The following is a 15,766-nucleotide window of genomic DNA, read 5'->3' on the forward strand; positions in this document are numbered from 1 at the left end:
TAAGGGTTCCATTAGAACATCAAGATTAGAATGTTTAAATATATTTAATTTCAAAACTCAGTTCCATTAGCTATCAGAGTTTATTCTTTGAATTTTCTAGCTCAGATTTGAAGAAGTCTATCTTAATTGTGGGAAAAAAGGTACTGCTTATACCACAATATGTAGGTTAAAAAGACAATTTTTAACAGATAAGTCAGTCTACAAAATGATGAAATAAACTAAATGTTTAATAAATTGGAGTAAACTAACTGAATCTACATCAGGAATACATGAAATCACAAATAATCGCATGTAACTCACACAGCTCTGAGAGTGGACTAGCTTAGTGCGACCAGGACTACCTTTCTGCAGGGAGCCATGTCTCCGACAGACACGCTATAGACAAATACTGGAGTAACAAGTTCATGCAATCCATACACTCTACATTCTTCTGAATGTATACATCACTGTATTATAAAACCCAATTTTAAGGTTTCAAATATTAGGTTACTAAGGTAAAAACATTCTTATTAACTTTTTACAAGTGGTAATAAAATATCTTTCAGCTTAACTACCATAGTCTTAGCAGTGGACTCATTTTTCCTCCACAATGATAAAAAATAAAACCGCAAGAAAGTTTAAAAACTAAAGGAAGATACGAATTTGGTGAGTTTTGAAAGACAACCCTATGTGTGGCACCCTACTGCACTTTGTTAATTATCTCCGTTACGATTTCATTTCTCATCACATATGGCATTCCACAGCATGCTACATAAACGCAGGGGCCTGCATGTCGTCTGAATTAGAAAATGCCTTGGTTTTTCCAGTTTGTAGTAAGTGTAACTTAAAACACAATTTTGTTTCTCAACTTTGCATACTAATATGGAACATCTGCCTAGTATTAGAGGTTCCAATCATTTTCTTTCTCTGTGAATATGATGCTGAAATATATAAAATATATGTCATAAACATTGATAAATTTTACCTAGAGGAAGGAAATCAAATGTTTGAAAAGATTCTTAAGGAATACCTGACCATAACGTATTGAAGTAAATCAATATGCTTCATGCATATGAGGTAGTCCCCATGGAAACTACCTTAGGTTACAAAACTAAACAGATCAGCATAGATTCTATTACAAAGAATAACCATAAACAGTCATGGTTTTGCTGAAAAGTGGTTTTACTTGATAAAACTATTACCTAGAGATAGGTTTCAGAAGCATGTCTAGGACAATCAGGTAAGCAGCCCCTCTGGGTGGGCAATCGTGACAATAAATAATAAGTTCAGTACATAAAAGTTCAGTTTAAACAAATAACATACTCTAAAAAAGCACAGTGGAATTGTTTATGGCTATTACTTTTTATTGAATTCACAAATCATCGTTGCCTGTCTGAAAGTATGGCACTTCATTAGAAACTACGGGTATAAAAAACATACACAATTTTGCCTGCCAGGGAAAATGCTAGAATAACTGGCTACACGTTGAACTTGGACTGGGAAGAGGTAGAAGATCAACTGGAGGTTTGTGGGCTTTATCATACACACTGTCTAAGAGGAAATCTACAGGTTAAATATTTAACTATAGCCATCAATCATCAAGAATAAGCATCCCATAGCTTTAATTCTCAGACAGGTTCGTTCTATGGGATTCTAATGCAGGGTACTGTACACAAGTTTTCTCCAGATTTGTACATACCTGTATCCATAAAAAGGCAAATCAACACTCATTAAAGCTAACTAAAGTGCACAGTGGTAAGTTCTACTGCTTGTCACACAAATGCTAGAAGAGTACTGAATTAAGGCAGTTAAGTGGTATAAATTTTACCTGAAAATGACTTCTCTGTCAACTGTGTTAAATTCAAAGATTTAAAATTTAAACTAATGTCAGATTAAATCCAAGTAGCCCAGTGAATAATTAAAATATTAAAAAGTCCTTTTTATGAGCCATTTATGTGCTTCAAATTTAAAAGAACCTTAAAGGATAACTCATTTTACTTTTATATTTTTCATAAATCTTCATGACACATAAAATTCAGACATCCAATTTCTAGTATTTCCAGGTTCAATTAAATGTTCTTGCTTAATGTATCGTGGCAAGATGCTCCTTGGAGAGACTGTTCTGATCCATTATTAAAGAGGCAAAATTCTCAATGACTATCTTACTTGAAAATATTGCTTCAACATAAGTATATTGGTTATAGAATTCTAGTTGCTCAATGCAGAAAATTTGGAAAATAAAATTTAAAAATATCTTACTTCCCCCTACTCAAGGATTTCTAATATAATGATTACCCAAAAATACCACTTTTTTCAGTTGGCATTTATAGATCCAGAAAAATCTTTCATAGGGATTTAGATGAAATTTCTGTGCATGTTTGTGACTTAAGAAGAGTAGTATACTAGAAAGATCAAATACAAGGAAACCACCTTGGAGGTCTCCAAGCTACAACACCTCATCTACTGCTAGTCACATAATGACCTGTCATGTTTACTCTGTTTTTTTTCATACAACAGAGCTCAAACACGGATGAAAAGCTGAAATCACAATTGGCACAGTCACTGTAAAATATACCATGTGTATTTAAATTCTCAGTGGCACTTGTGAATATACATGACTTGGATGAAGCACCTTTAAGATAAATACTTATACGTGTTCATTAACCAAGTGCAAATAAGTGGCCTTCGTGTTGGGTGTCTCAGCAGACGGAAGTTTTTGCGATCTGTGTCAACTGCACCCTAGAAAGAGACCAAACAGTGAACTGTGCTCTGTATCTTAAAAATACAATATTAAGTCTACTTTGTATTTTATATATAAATATATACATCATAATTTTTAAGTGTCAGTTAAAGTTTGGCTTGGGTTATATGTATTGTGTGCATTTTTTAAAAATTCTTAAAAAGGTCATTTTTAGCTTGAAAACTTTAATAAACTGAAGAACTCATAAAAATATATAAAACAGTGGTTCTTATTCCTGACAGTTCATTAAAAGGATTTGAAGAACTTGTAAAAAACATAAACATCCATCCTCACTCCCTCTCTCTTTCCTGCCTGAACAGTTCAGTCTAAAACTACCAGGATATGGTAAGCAAAGTTAAGTATCCATGTGGGTGACAGAGATGAGTTTTATATCTGGGGATTAATCATGTAAGAATATATATTAAGGATAAGGGGAGCCAATTTTCTGTCAGGAAATTACAAATATGGACAGGAGAAAAACTAGAATGGTTTATAATACCAATAAACACATATAAATATAGATATAAATGTATATATGTATAAATTTATATGCAGGCATACCTTGGAGATATTTTAGGTTTGGTCAAGATAACCACAATAAAGAGAATATCACAATAAAGCAAGTCATGCAAATGTTTTGGTTTCCTAGTCCAAAACGCAATTTTGTCCATATAAAAGTTATGTTCACAATATCCTGTCTTTTATTAAGTGTGCAATATCATTATGTCTAAAAATACGATGTATATACACACATACCTTACCAAAATGTGACAGAGATACAAAGTGTGCAAATGCTATTGAAAGGTGGTGTTGATAGACTTGCTCAATGTAGGGTTACCACAAACCTTCAATTTGAAAAAAACAAAAACAAAAACCACAGTATCTCTAAAGTGCAATAAAGTTAAGTGCAATAAAACAAGGTATGCCTATACATACATCTGGTCCTAGGCATTGTCTACCAAGAAGATCCAGTAGGAGCAACATCCCAGTAACAATGAGCACATCTAGTACCAATACCTTGGTTTCTAAATACCATTCTCTACTAAAAGGAACCAGAGCTCCTTGGATAAATAGCTGGTTCCAGGAATAGGATGATGGAAAATACATGTTGAGTCAGGAACATTTTTAGTAAGAAAATAACTCAAAAATTGCTGATATGTCAAAAGAACACAAATGTCAATTTGAAGGGGCAAAAGCCAGCCCACAGTGGCTTCCGTTAACTACATTTGGGACAATTTGAAAATCAAAATAAATAATGATAATAATCAGTATAACCCATTGAGAAAAAACAGAAAATGAAAATTTGATGAGGAATAGGATATTTACATAGTTCCAACTTTCTTCCCCTCACAAATTACCTATTAATTAGAAAGGGGAAGAGAATGGGGAAGACTTTCATATAATTCCTAATTTGAGCAATTAAAGTTAACATCACTATCTACGGTTCAAATAAAGATCATGTGTCACCTGATAGAAAGTATAAAATGAACCTAAAAACAAGATCAGAAAAACAAAAAGTGAAAGAAGTTTTACAAAATACCTATCCTGTGATTTTCAAAAGTGGAGAGATAATAAAAGTCAAAAAATGAGAAAAACTAGAGACTACAGCCCTGGCCGTGTGGCTCAGTGGACTGAGTGCTGGCCTGCAAACCAACGGGTTGTTGGTTTGATTCCCAGCTGGGGCACACACCTGGGTTGTGGTCCAGGTCCCCAGTAGGGGGCGTGCAAGATGCGACCACACATTGATGTTTCTCTCCCTCTCTTTCTACCTCCCTTCCCCTCTCTCTAAAAATAAAATAAATAAAATCTTTAAAAAAAAAACCTGGACAGTACAGAAACATGAAAACTAAATGATCCTGTACTCGCTCCTTTTGCCATAAAGGACGTTAGTGGACAAATGGCAAAAGTTGAATGGACAAAAGTTGGATAGGGTCAAAAGTTGGACAAAAATGGACAAAAGTTGAATAGGGTCCAAAATTTCAATGGTTATAATGTATTAACATTAACTTCCTGATTTTTTTGGGGGGGGTTATATTTTGGAAATGTCGGAGGATGAAAAATACTAACAGTTATAAAACAAGTTGCAAATATACTCTCTGAAAGATTACTCAAGTAGCAGTATAGGAGTATGGTCTTCAAATACTTTTGCTGATATACCCCAAAACTAAAAATCTTTCAGTATGCACCTTTTTATAAGTGTGTACATGTAAAGTTATATACCTGTCTTATAGCATGAACATATTGTTCGCATGATAAAACAGACTCCGACATAGAAATTAAAATGGGATATAACACAGGACCATGTTGACTTAATCAGTCATCTTGTCTATCCCCTGTGATGCAAACTCTTCACATTTGGAGGCCTCTAGTGAAGGGAATGGATAAAAGAGGAGATAAGTCTAGCAGATCTATTTAAATAGCTTGTAATAAAATAGAAGAAACTGATAGAATGAGAAAAAAAGTGAGGCACTGAATTAAGTTGGTAGGAGTAGAGAAAAAGCGCTAAGAGCAGACTAGAGAAACATTTTACAGCACTCAGGAAGTGATGTTCTGTATGGAACAAGGATGGGGAAGGCTTGAAGACGATTCCAGGTATTTGGCTTGGGTGAACTGATGGAAGTACAGATGGAACAAATAAGAGATGGGTGTGGTGGAGGAGGAAGAATAAAGTACATTGTTTTTCCAGGCATATAGCATTCACTGCCAATAGTATTTTCACAACATGGAGAAGAGCAAGAAAGACATATTCATGTTGACAGGAAGCATTGAACTAGTTCCACTGAAAATAAACATAGTTCACTGTCTGGATAGTGATTCAGCTGCTACCTAAATCAAATGTCTTCAAAGCACAGCCTATGGGAAAAGGGTTCCCATGTGTTGGTATGTGTGCAGATTTATGTCTCCATGTGTACACATGTAATGGTATACATGCATCCATGTAGCTGGTCATTTTTCATGAAAACTAAAGTGACTGCCTAGGCTTATGAAGTGTTGATAAGACAGAGAAAGTCTTATCATGCTATATTCATGGGTTTGGGTAAAATTCATTCTGTATACAAACACTGAATCATTATGTCATACACATGAAAGTAATATAATGTTATAGTCGATTATATCTCATTTATAAAAGCCATTCTATTTTTAGGTATATTGTTATTAAATTTATTTAATTAGAACTACACTTAGATGTATTTTATCTTTCATGGGCTAAAACTTAAAATTATGTATTTAGATATGAGGGGTCTTCATATACTTTTGTGGAATTTCTGTAAAAGTAATAAGCATAATCAGTGACAGAGTGACATAAAGCCCACAGCAAAAAGCCTATTACTTGAAAGACAAAGTCATGTATAAATCCATTATGCTGCTGAGAGAATACATGGCAATATTTTAGTTTCCCTCAGTGTGTAAAGTTTGGAAACAGTGTTAATCGGTAAATAACATTTAAAGTACAATGCATTTTCCAACACATACTAAACTATATACCCTCACCTTGTATTATTTAAATTTTAAGCTAAATAAATTATTTCCTATTTTGGAGTGATATTTTATACTAAAAGTTAACACTTCTTAACTTAATAATCCTAACTACCACAGAGAAAGGAAGTTAGATATGTATTTTATGGTTACAACAATTTTACACTCACTTCCCTATACCTAAAGTTATTGGCAACTAATTCACTTCCTTTCTCTGGCAGTGACTACTCTGCCTCAACTTTTCTTGTCATTAAAGTACAGGAACATGGCAAGTATATCCAGTATTACCTAACAAATAACATTCCACCGAAGCAAAGACAGAAAAATAAAGGACAAATTATATTAACTTGCATTCTGGGTTTCTTTGAGGCCCCAAGATGACACTAATTTTCTAGACGCAGATATTCATAATCTACTGCCTTTCCCATTGAATGGCTTCTGTAGCAACGCACTGACTTACAAAGCATGACATTATCTGCCAATGCTTTCTTGGCAGGGCCCAATACTAGCAAACATCTTCAAGAGAAAATGTAAACAGAAATACACTACCTGCTGGTCAGGAATGGAAGTCCTCAAAAGCAGGGAAAACAGAGTTGATATAACACAAATATTCAAGAAAATGAATTGTTTCCTTAACTTTCAGCTTAACTGTTATATTGAACTCAATTTTTCATTGGGAAAAAGTGTAAGTCTATAATAGTCATGTTGGTATGATAAAAATATAATCCCCTTCAGTGCTACTGTTCTTACAGTAAACTATGACATTCCAAAATTAGATAACACCTCTCAATGTAATTTCAAAATGTTGGTTGATTTTAGCTATCCAAACACTGGTCAAACCGAGCAAATACAATGCAAGTTTTCTAACAAAGTGCCATTCTAATAGATTTCCATTCAGAGTCCAAAGGCCTATTTATTCCCTGGTAGAGAGGAAAAAACAAAAACAAAAAACATCTTACCCTTCTCATGATATACTCCCAAACTACTTGAAACAGATTTCCTTGAATTTTCAATACTCATCAATAAAATTACTATATAACTTAAAGCCTCTTTTCATTTAATATAATGCTACATATTTATAGTAGTATAGAGCCTTTCCCAAAGAATGTATTAAAAAAACATATATAAGAGGCAATAAATCCTTTTTCAAAAATTGCTTTCCTAATTTGCTTGTTGAGGGTAGGAGAAAACTATGAACAAAAAATGTACCTAGAATTGTTCTTTATTACAAAGAGTTCCATAAGATAACTATTTAAACTCTAGAGTATGCAACTAATTTTTTAATTAAAATATAATTTCTGGATAGCATTTTTAAATTATGCAATAAAACCTTTTGATATTAAATATGCTCCTTCTTATATATAGATCTTAATAAAATAGGTGGAAAATAATTCTTGAAATTGTATATTTTAAAACCTTGGGCAAATGATTTATTTACTATGAAATAAAATGAATACCATGTTCTATTTTAATAATCACTGTACAAGTATTTTAATAAATGTGTTACTTTTAAAAATCTTTAAGTAGTCCTTTTTCTACATCCAAATGTTCCTCTGAATTTTTAAATTAAAAAAAGTTTACAGATGACCTTTAGGTAAGTGGGAGCAAATCATTTTAACTAATGATAAAAAAATATTTTTGATTCCACGATCATATAGGAATTCAGTATCAATTATAATTTACCGTAGGACAGATAACGGCATATAAGTAGCATTTTAAAGAGGATGGCTTGATGTGCACATTGCGATACAGTTAATTTCCATTATCTATTTAAGGAAGAACAATTCGATTAACGCACAGCTGACCAGAATGTGTTAGTTCAAATATATTCAATATTTCTGTCAAATGAATCAAAGCATTAGGAGTCTAGCTATTCACTAACATATTTCAATGAAACACAATAATCTCAAACTGTAGATTTCTACCACTTAAGGTTATAATAATGATATTCAAAAGACATAACTTCAGTAGTTTATATTTGGAGATAAACTATTAAACAACCTTATTAGAAATTTCACCCTTTCTACTTAGCTAAAATAAATATCAGAAATAAATTTTAAAATATAAAAACCAATTTTTTCAAAAAACAGACCTTATAAACACTCAAAGTATACTTATTTATTTAAGATGAGTACTCTACAAAAAACTTTGTATTTTATTGGTTATTCTTTTAGTTAACATTCATATATATATATATATATATATATATATATATATATACACACACATATATGTGTGTGTCTCTTTTTTTGGTCAAAACAAATTTCTGTGACTCAAGTCAGAATTTCCCCGCTAGTCTCTATTTCCTAGGTGTGGTAAGTTAGTAGAGGTTGACTTTATTTTGGCTACCACAGTACTGTTTGATAAGCTACGGTAATATAGAGAATATATAAAACAGCTAAAAAAAATTTCACATAGGAAATTTCTATAACTTAGTAGAACTGTTTATTCCATAACTTAAGGGCAATAAATATCCATAGCAATATATTTTTAAAAGTACATTAGATTAAAATGTTGTTCCTTCATATTCTAATCCCTTTAAAGTTAGGAAGTTGACGGCAGTTATCAAAACAACACGTTTTCTTACAGGCTTTCCCCTCTTACCTTAGAAGACGAAGAGTCGCACTCCTGACATATCCACCCGTAGCCCGTTTGTTTGGGAGACTTTTTCAGAGGAGGATCCAGGCAGCCGAAATGGTAGCACAGTCTGCATTCGTCACACCTGCAAGGTAAGCAGATTTATGATATACCCAAATAATATTTTTAAAACACTCATTCAAAGACAAATAGCAAACTATTTGTACATTTCAACTTTAACATTGTTCATTCTACCATTATCTCATGAGATTATTAGCTTAATGTTTATGACAAAAAAATCTAAACCTGAAATAATAATGGCAGGAAAAACAAAATATAACAATAAATTTAACAAAAAATATCATTCAGAACACTTTGAAAATAGAAATGTTAAGAGTATATGAATAAATGTATATATATAGCCATATGTGTTTAAAACTAACACAACAGTATCAGCTCTGAACCTCAAGAATTAATCATTTGCCCATTAGATAGCTTAAAAAAGCAATAGCCAAGATATGGAAAAAGCCTGAGTGCCCATCAGTAGATGAATGCATAAAAAAGCTATGGTACAATTACACAATGGAATACTATGCAGCAGAAAGAAAGAAGCAACTCTTACATTTTGCAACAGCATGGATGGACCTGGAGAAAGTCATGCTAAGTGAAATAAGCCATTCAGTGAAAGAAAAATACCATATGATCTCACTTACATGTGGCATGTAACAAATACAATAAACTAACGAACAAAACAGGAACAGAAGCTTAGATACATAAGAGAGACTGACAGCTTCCTGAAGGAGGGAGCGAGTTGGGGAGAAGAATAGGATGAAACGTGATGAAGGGATTAACCAAAGAATATTCATGCACAACATATGAACATGGACAACAATATGAGGATTGGCTAGGGGAGGGTAGAGAGTGGGGCTAGGTGGGGTTGGAGAAAGGGAGAAAAAGCGGCAACGACTGTGCAGCATAAGCAAAGAGTAAAATTTAAAAAACAATATGATACACATAATTCAGGTTTATAAATTTAATTCAATACATTGTGATTGTTCTAAAATTTTTAGAGATCTAAAGAATTCTACAGGCTACATACACAAGTAAATAATCAATTCTACACAATTTGTATCTTATCACTTTCTCCAAGTTAATTAGATTATAATTAAACTTTAGATGATTATAGCATGCTACTACGATCTATTGCAAATAACAGCCATTGTAAGAACTAGATATTATTTTCTCAAATATAAATTTTCTCAAAATTTACCTGCCACTTTTTCTCAGTGTATTTGGTTTTCAAAGGACCTCCTAGTACATTTAAAATCGTATTAATAAATGTTTTGATAGTATCTTTGCCACCTATGATATACAAAATCTAAGAAAACTATCATACCTATTCTTCGTTTCAGACAATCTCATCCTGCTGACAATGAAGAAAGATCTGTATTATTTCAGTGTCTTATAAAAAGAATTTATCACTTGGAATAACAAGACCAAAATTTAACAACAAATAACAAAGATGTATACATCTTATAGAAAGAATTTTATTCCTCCTTTTCTTTGTGCTTTTTTTAAATGAAAAAATACTTTCTCCAAAACAATTTGTCAAAATCTCCTTAAATACTGTTTCTGTTATTGATTTAAAAGTTTAAAATTGAGAAATCCACAACTAAGCAACCAAGGGGAAAAACTACAGGACTCATATTACTTGAATATATACTAATTTCTATTTAATAACCTTTATGAGAAAAAATGGAGAAGCAGCTATTATAAACACACAAAAACAACTGATTTTTTTTAAAATCACACTAAAGGAGACTATAAATATACATGCATACTAAAAATTTCATGTAATGCTATAAAACTCAATCTCCCAAAGATCTATTTTAGGAATCAAGAGGTTTTTTTAGGAAAGTTAGCAACTTAGCTAAGTTATTCAAGTATAAAGAAGCTTAAAACACAATTATATGTCATAAGTTTACTCATTTCTTCCTCTACATCTTTCTCCTTATGAATCAAATAATCTTACATACTTTTTCAAAAATCTTCTTTCAGATTCAAGATACAGAATTAGAAGAAAAATGTTTACTATGATAATTCTAGCCATGGAAAAAATAAAGTCAAATAAGAATAACAGTACTTTATTTACTATATCAGTGTTATAAATGAACTATCCAAAATTATATTTAAAAGCAGTTAACATTTAAATATCTGTGTTCTAACATTAAGAAATAACAGATTAGCCAAAGATCATATATGCATAATCCACAGACACAGACAACAGTGTGGTGATGGCCAGAGGGAAGGGGGGGTAGAAAGCTGGGAGGAGGTGGGTGGAGGCTGGGTGGAGGTGAGCAAAAGGGGAGAAAAGGAAATATCTGTAATAGAGTCAACAATGTACGTGAAGGAACCCAAAACACTAAATCAAAAGAATAGGAGCACCTCTATGTTTACTGCAGAATTATTTACAATCACCACGATATGGAAGAAGCCCAAGTGTCCATCAACAGATGAGTAGATAAAACTTTGGGACATTTACACATTGGAATTCTGCTTGGCCGTAAAAAAGAAAATTTTACCCTTTGTAACAGTATGGATGGACCTGGAGAACATTATGCTTAGTGAAATAAGCCAGTCAGAGAAAGACAAACACCATTACGATTTCACTCATATGTGCAATCTAATGAACAAACTGAATGAACTGACAAGAAAAACAGAGACAGAATTATGAATGGAGAACAGATGACAGCTAGTGGGGTGGGGTGATTAGGGAGTGGAGCTATTGCGCAAAAAGGAAAAAGGACTCCTGGACACGGACAACAATGTGATGATTGCGAGGGGAGGGGTGTGTAAGGGGACTAAATGGTAATGGAAAACAATACAATAAGCATAAATCAAAAAACAGAAAAAAATAAAAAGGCGAAAAGAAACAATAGATAACATATAGCTAACATCAAATGTAATATAGACTAAATGGCAAGCCCACACAATTTTATCTTCTTTCTTAATTTATTTACCTTTCAATAGTTAAAATTTTAATTACATTAAATATATGGATGGTTATAGGAACCTTCAGAGTATAAACATTTCTGAGTTTATGAGAATGTTGAAATTTCTGGATAGTTGAGGGCATATTCCTTCAAGCATGAAAACTAATATTTTGATCATCTTTGAAAGGGGAATTTGGAAATCACATTCTCTACTTTATCAGGAAAATACATAAAACGTAATTACACAGTCTTTGAGTGTAATGAGCCATGAGTGTGAGTACCAGACGTGCTATGTGACTACCGGCGAGCCCGTCTGTGGTGTCTGCAGTGAGTGCCACCCTTCTGTTGCTGGGTTTGAATTCTTACACTGAACTTTTACCAGTATTCGGAGTCCTCACTTGCTTGAACCGGGTCAGCCACTGCTTTCTGACATTGTCAGGGGATTTGTCAAAGCAGTGTTTGCCCAACAACAATTCATGATGGATTCAGAAACCAGATCACTGACCTTACTAAGGCTATGGCAAATTGACAATACAAAGGCATGAAAAATGAGAATTTCTACTAAGTAGATGAACTCAATTTTCAGTAAATACAGTCTTTTCTGTTCAACTTCAGGAATTCCGGCAATGTTCCTTACATCTCACAATGCCAATAATCTAGGCTCTTGATAGGTGAAGAGTTATGATATTAATGTCTCCCTAGTTCATGTCAAATTACAACATATTTACTGCATATTCATTCTAGAACTGTATAATAATAATTTGCAAATTAAGATTTATAGTATATAATTCAAGTCAAACACCATAATAATATAAAGGTGAATTTTAATTCATTATTTTTTACCTTCTCCTACACAGGTGATTCTTGTTAAGGTATCTATGAATTTCCAGCTATTAGACTAAGAACAAGTTTGTAACATTGATATATTCCCAGTTTGTGGATGATTTCAATTAACCATAAAATCGAGTATTCTTTCAGCTCAAGAATAAATACAAAAGGGAAAAGGGAAAAGAAAGGTTTCATGTGCTGGATTTGTTAGAAGATGATGCTGAGGTACATGCCACTTAGCAATGACCCAATCCTTACTGATCCCTTCAGCTGTGGTACATTTGGGAATGGCTCAGTTTGCACGTGGAACTCTACTGAACTTGTGACGGCTTCCAGAAGAAAGGAGGCCTGCCGGTCACAACTATGGGTGATATGGGAGTGCTCTCGACTCAGAGCTCACTCACCAGTAAATCAAAGACTGCAATTCCAAGATCAAATAGCAAAGAGGAGTAGCTTATACACTTAAGAACTGCCAAAATCCAGGAGAGAAAAACAGAAGAAATATCTCGATCTTGAAATCATTAGCTCTATTAATAAACAAATAAACTAATAAAAGCTCTTTAAAGAAATGACTACAATTATTTCCACCTGGAAAAACATCTGCTTGTTTCCAAACTAGAATATTGAGCGGAAGACATGTCTGCGTGCTGGTAACAAAACAATCCTGAATGACACAGTGAACTTGAGCAGAATTTGCAAAAATAAATATAGCATAGATAAACATATGAGAAACCATTAAGAATACTAAAAATTGAAGAATAAATTAAATAGTAAAAATAGTGGATTACTTATTTCACGTACACACACACCATTTTGTAAACTTAAGCAAATTCTGTCAGAACAAATTCTAGATATGTTACAAATTTATATCATTTAAAAATGCAAAAATCAGCAACTTATAAGATCTACAATTACTCTGCTACCTAAAAAAAAAAATTGAGTTTGAAATAGTTAATGATCAAATTATTATTGTTGGTCTCTACCTCTACTTCTTCCATATACTTGGAAACATAATGACAGTACATATTTACTTTATCAAAATAAACAGTGAATAAAATGTTTTTTAAATCTTCTGCAAAAGAAGTCATTGACCCACAAAAGCACAGTCACACAACACAATATACTTTATTAAAGAATGCAAATGTCTATATCATAAAAACAGACTATTATAGCATACCAGTAGTACATATGTTAAATAGGAAGGAAAAGTCTGAAAATATTGAGAGAATATAAAACTAACCTGTAAAGAAACACTGTGAAATTTTTAATCAAATGCAAACTGGATGCTTAAAGAAGTATTTTTTAAACATCTAATAAATACTGTCCACATTAACACTATAGGGCACCTAAAATTACAATTTAAATGAAATTAAATGAGTCCCATTTATAAAAGGAAAACTGACTGTCTCATTGAATTTTTACTAAATGCAATTTCCTACACATCAGATTAATAATGGGTACAAATGTAAATAATGACATAGCAGTGTAAACTCTTTTACACATTGATTTAACAAAATGCAGTGAGCAAACAAACATGGTTCTCTATGTATGTAAAATACTTACTTAGCCTATGGTTAAGTATAGCACCCTAGACAAAGAAGGGGACAAAAATGATTTATGTTTGTATGTCCCATGATCCATAACAAGCAGCCATGTTTATCTAATTGGTGAGAATATATATACAAGGAAAAAAGAAACAACTGATATATTTCCTTTTGTGCCTAAGAGACAGGCTAAATGCCAGTGTTCCAGAGGATTTAACTCCCCTAATATCCAATTGATAAGTTCACTAGGAAAGCACAGTAACTACTTTTTAAACTAACAGAAACAATTACGTGCACCTCCTATGCATATAATTTGTGGCCAGGTGTTAAGCTAAACTTCAGGAAGAAGAGCTATCCCCAAGATAGGATTTGAAAAGGAATGTACATTTTTTATGATCAAGTTGATTCATAATTAAGTTGTTTTTTCTGTCCATGAAACATTTATTTAGATCCCTTCCAAGTCCATATTGAGACAAATAAAATACTGACTCTGAACATACATGCTATTATATTGGTTCACTTTAAAGAAAACCCTAAACATCCAGAGAATTCATGGATTGCATTTTCTTACTTTTCCATCATTTCCACGTAGAAATTCTCTACATGAAAGATCAAAAGAATTGGTCTTGAATTTTAACCTTACTTAAATAAAATCTCACTAGCAGCTTGAACATTACCCAAATCTACTAACTGGTAGTGATAGATTCTTTCATTGAACAGTAGCCAATTATTTCAGGTACTCATCTCAGAAGGAGAAAGTGCAGGCCTGTGGCCCATGAATTAAATTACTTTTAACAGAATACAAACATGCACAAAATTCTACAATCTACCAATATTTGAATAACAGTTAATATCAATAAAGACATATTTTATTCCTATTTTACAACAATTTGAGTGTAAACCACTTATATAATCATTTTCTAAACAAAGTAACTAGAAAATGTCTTTATCATATTTCACAAACATAAGACTAATGTGGAAGTCTTCCACATACTTTCGTTCATGCCACTTTAGACTTTTATCACAGCCAGTAATATGTGGTGAGGAAGACAGAAATATCCTTTACACATGAAATTATATTAATTATATCAAAATCCAAATTCATATTTAATAATCACTTAAATAATGGGATCTCTTGAGTTAACTACATCTGCACAACCAGATTACAAGATTAAAAGTGAAAAAATGAAATATCAAATAAAAGAATTATCTAAAAATACACAGTAAGGTCGAATACCTCTTCACAGCATGAGAGAATGTCTTGACATTTCCATACCTGAACACGTCTGCTATGTTCTTGAATAAACTGATCTCCATCTGCTCGTGCCCTGGAAAAATTTTCAGCAGTACAACCTGCTGAGCTTCAGCCCCACGTAATTTTGAATTTACCTGTTCATAATTAACTAACTATGATCTAATCAATAGTGTAGGTCTTTAATTTTACAATGTAAATCAGATAAATGAGATGATGGCTGGGGTCAACCCCATTTTATTTACAACGCCCAGCACGAGCATACAATTTCATCACATCTTATGCACCTGAACAGCAGTGAATCTTATCAGCAGACCTGCAGAAAGTCTTCGAGCGAGTGCTGGGAGAAAGGGACCTGCATTTTTTATTAAGAATG

The 15,766-nt window shown here is 32.7% G+C and overlaps 1 protein-coding gene across 5 annotated transcripts in view; it reads right to left on the reverse strand.

Moving 5' to 3' along the window:
• Nucleotides 1–15,766, reverse strand: part of PHF14 (PHD finger protein 14) — a 188,180-nt gene that overhangs the window by 57,119 nt on the left and 115,295 nt on the right. For 4 of the 5 annotated variants that reach the window (XM_037046387.1, XM_037046385.1, XM_037046389.1 and 1 more), the window contains exon 17: nucleotides 8,801–8,918. In XM_037046387.1, the coding sequence (XP_036902282.1) occupies nucleotides 8,801–8,918 (118 nt within the window). Of the gene's footprint in view, nucleotides 1–5,943; nucleotides 7,117–8,800; nucleotides 8,919–15,766 lie in introns of those variants that run through there. The other variant, XM_037046386.1, reaches the window with a different exon arrangement.

The sequence above is a fragment of the Sturnira hondurensis genome, unplaced genomic scaffold (assembly GCF_014824575.4).
Source record: "Sturnira hondurensis isolate 20B ecotype Veracruz unplaced genomic scaffold, ASM1482457v3 Scaffold0005252, whole genome shotgun sequence".
Lineage (NCBI taxonomy): Eukaryota > Metazoa > Chordata > Mammalia > Chiroptera > Phyllostomidae > Sturnira > Sturnira hondurensis.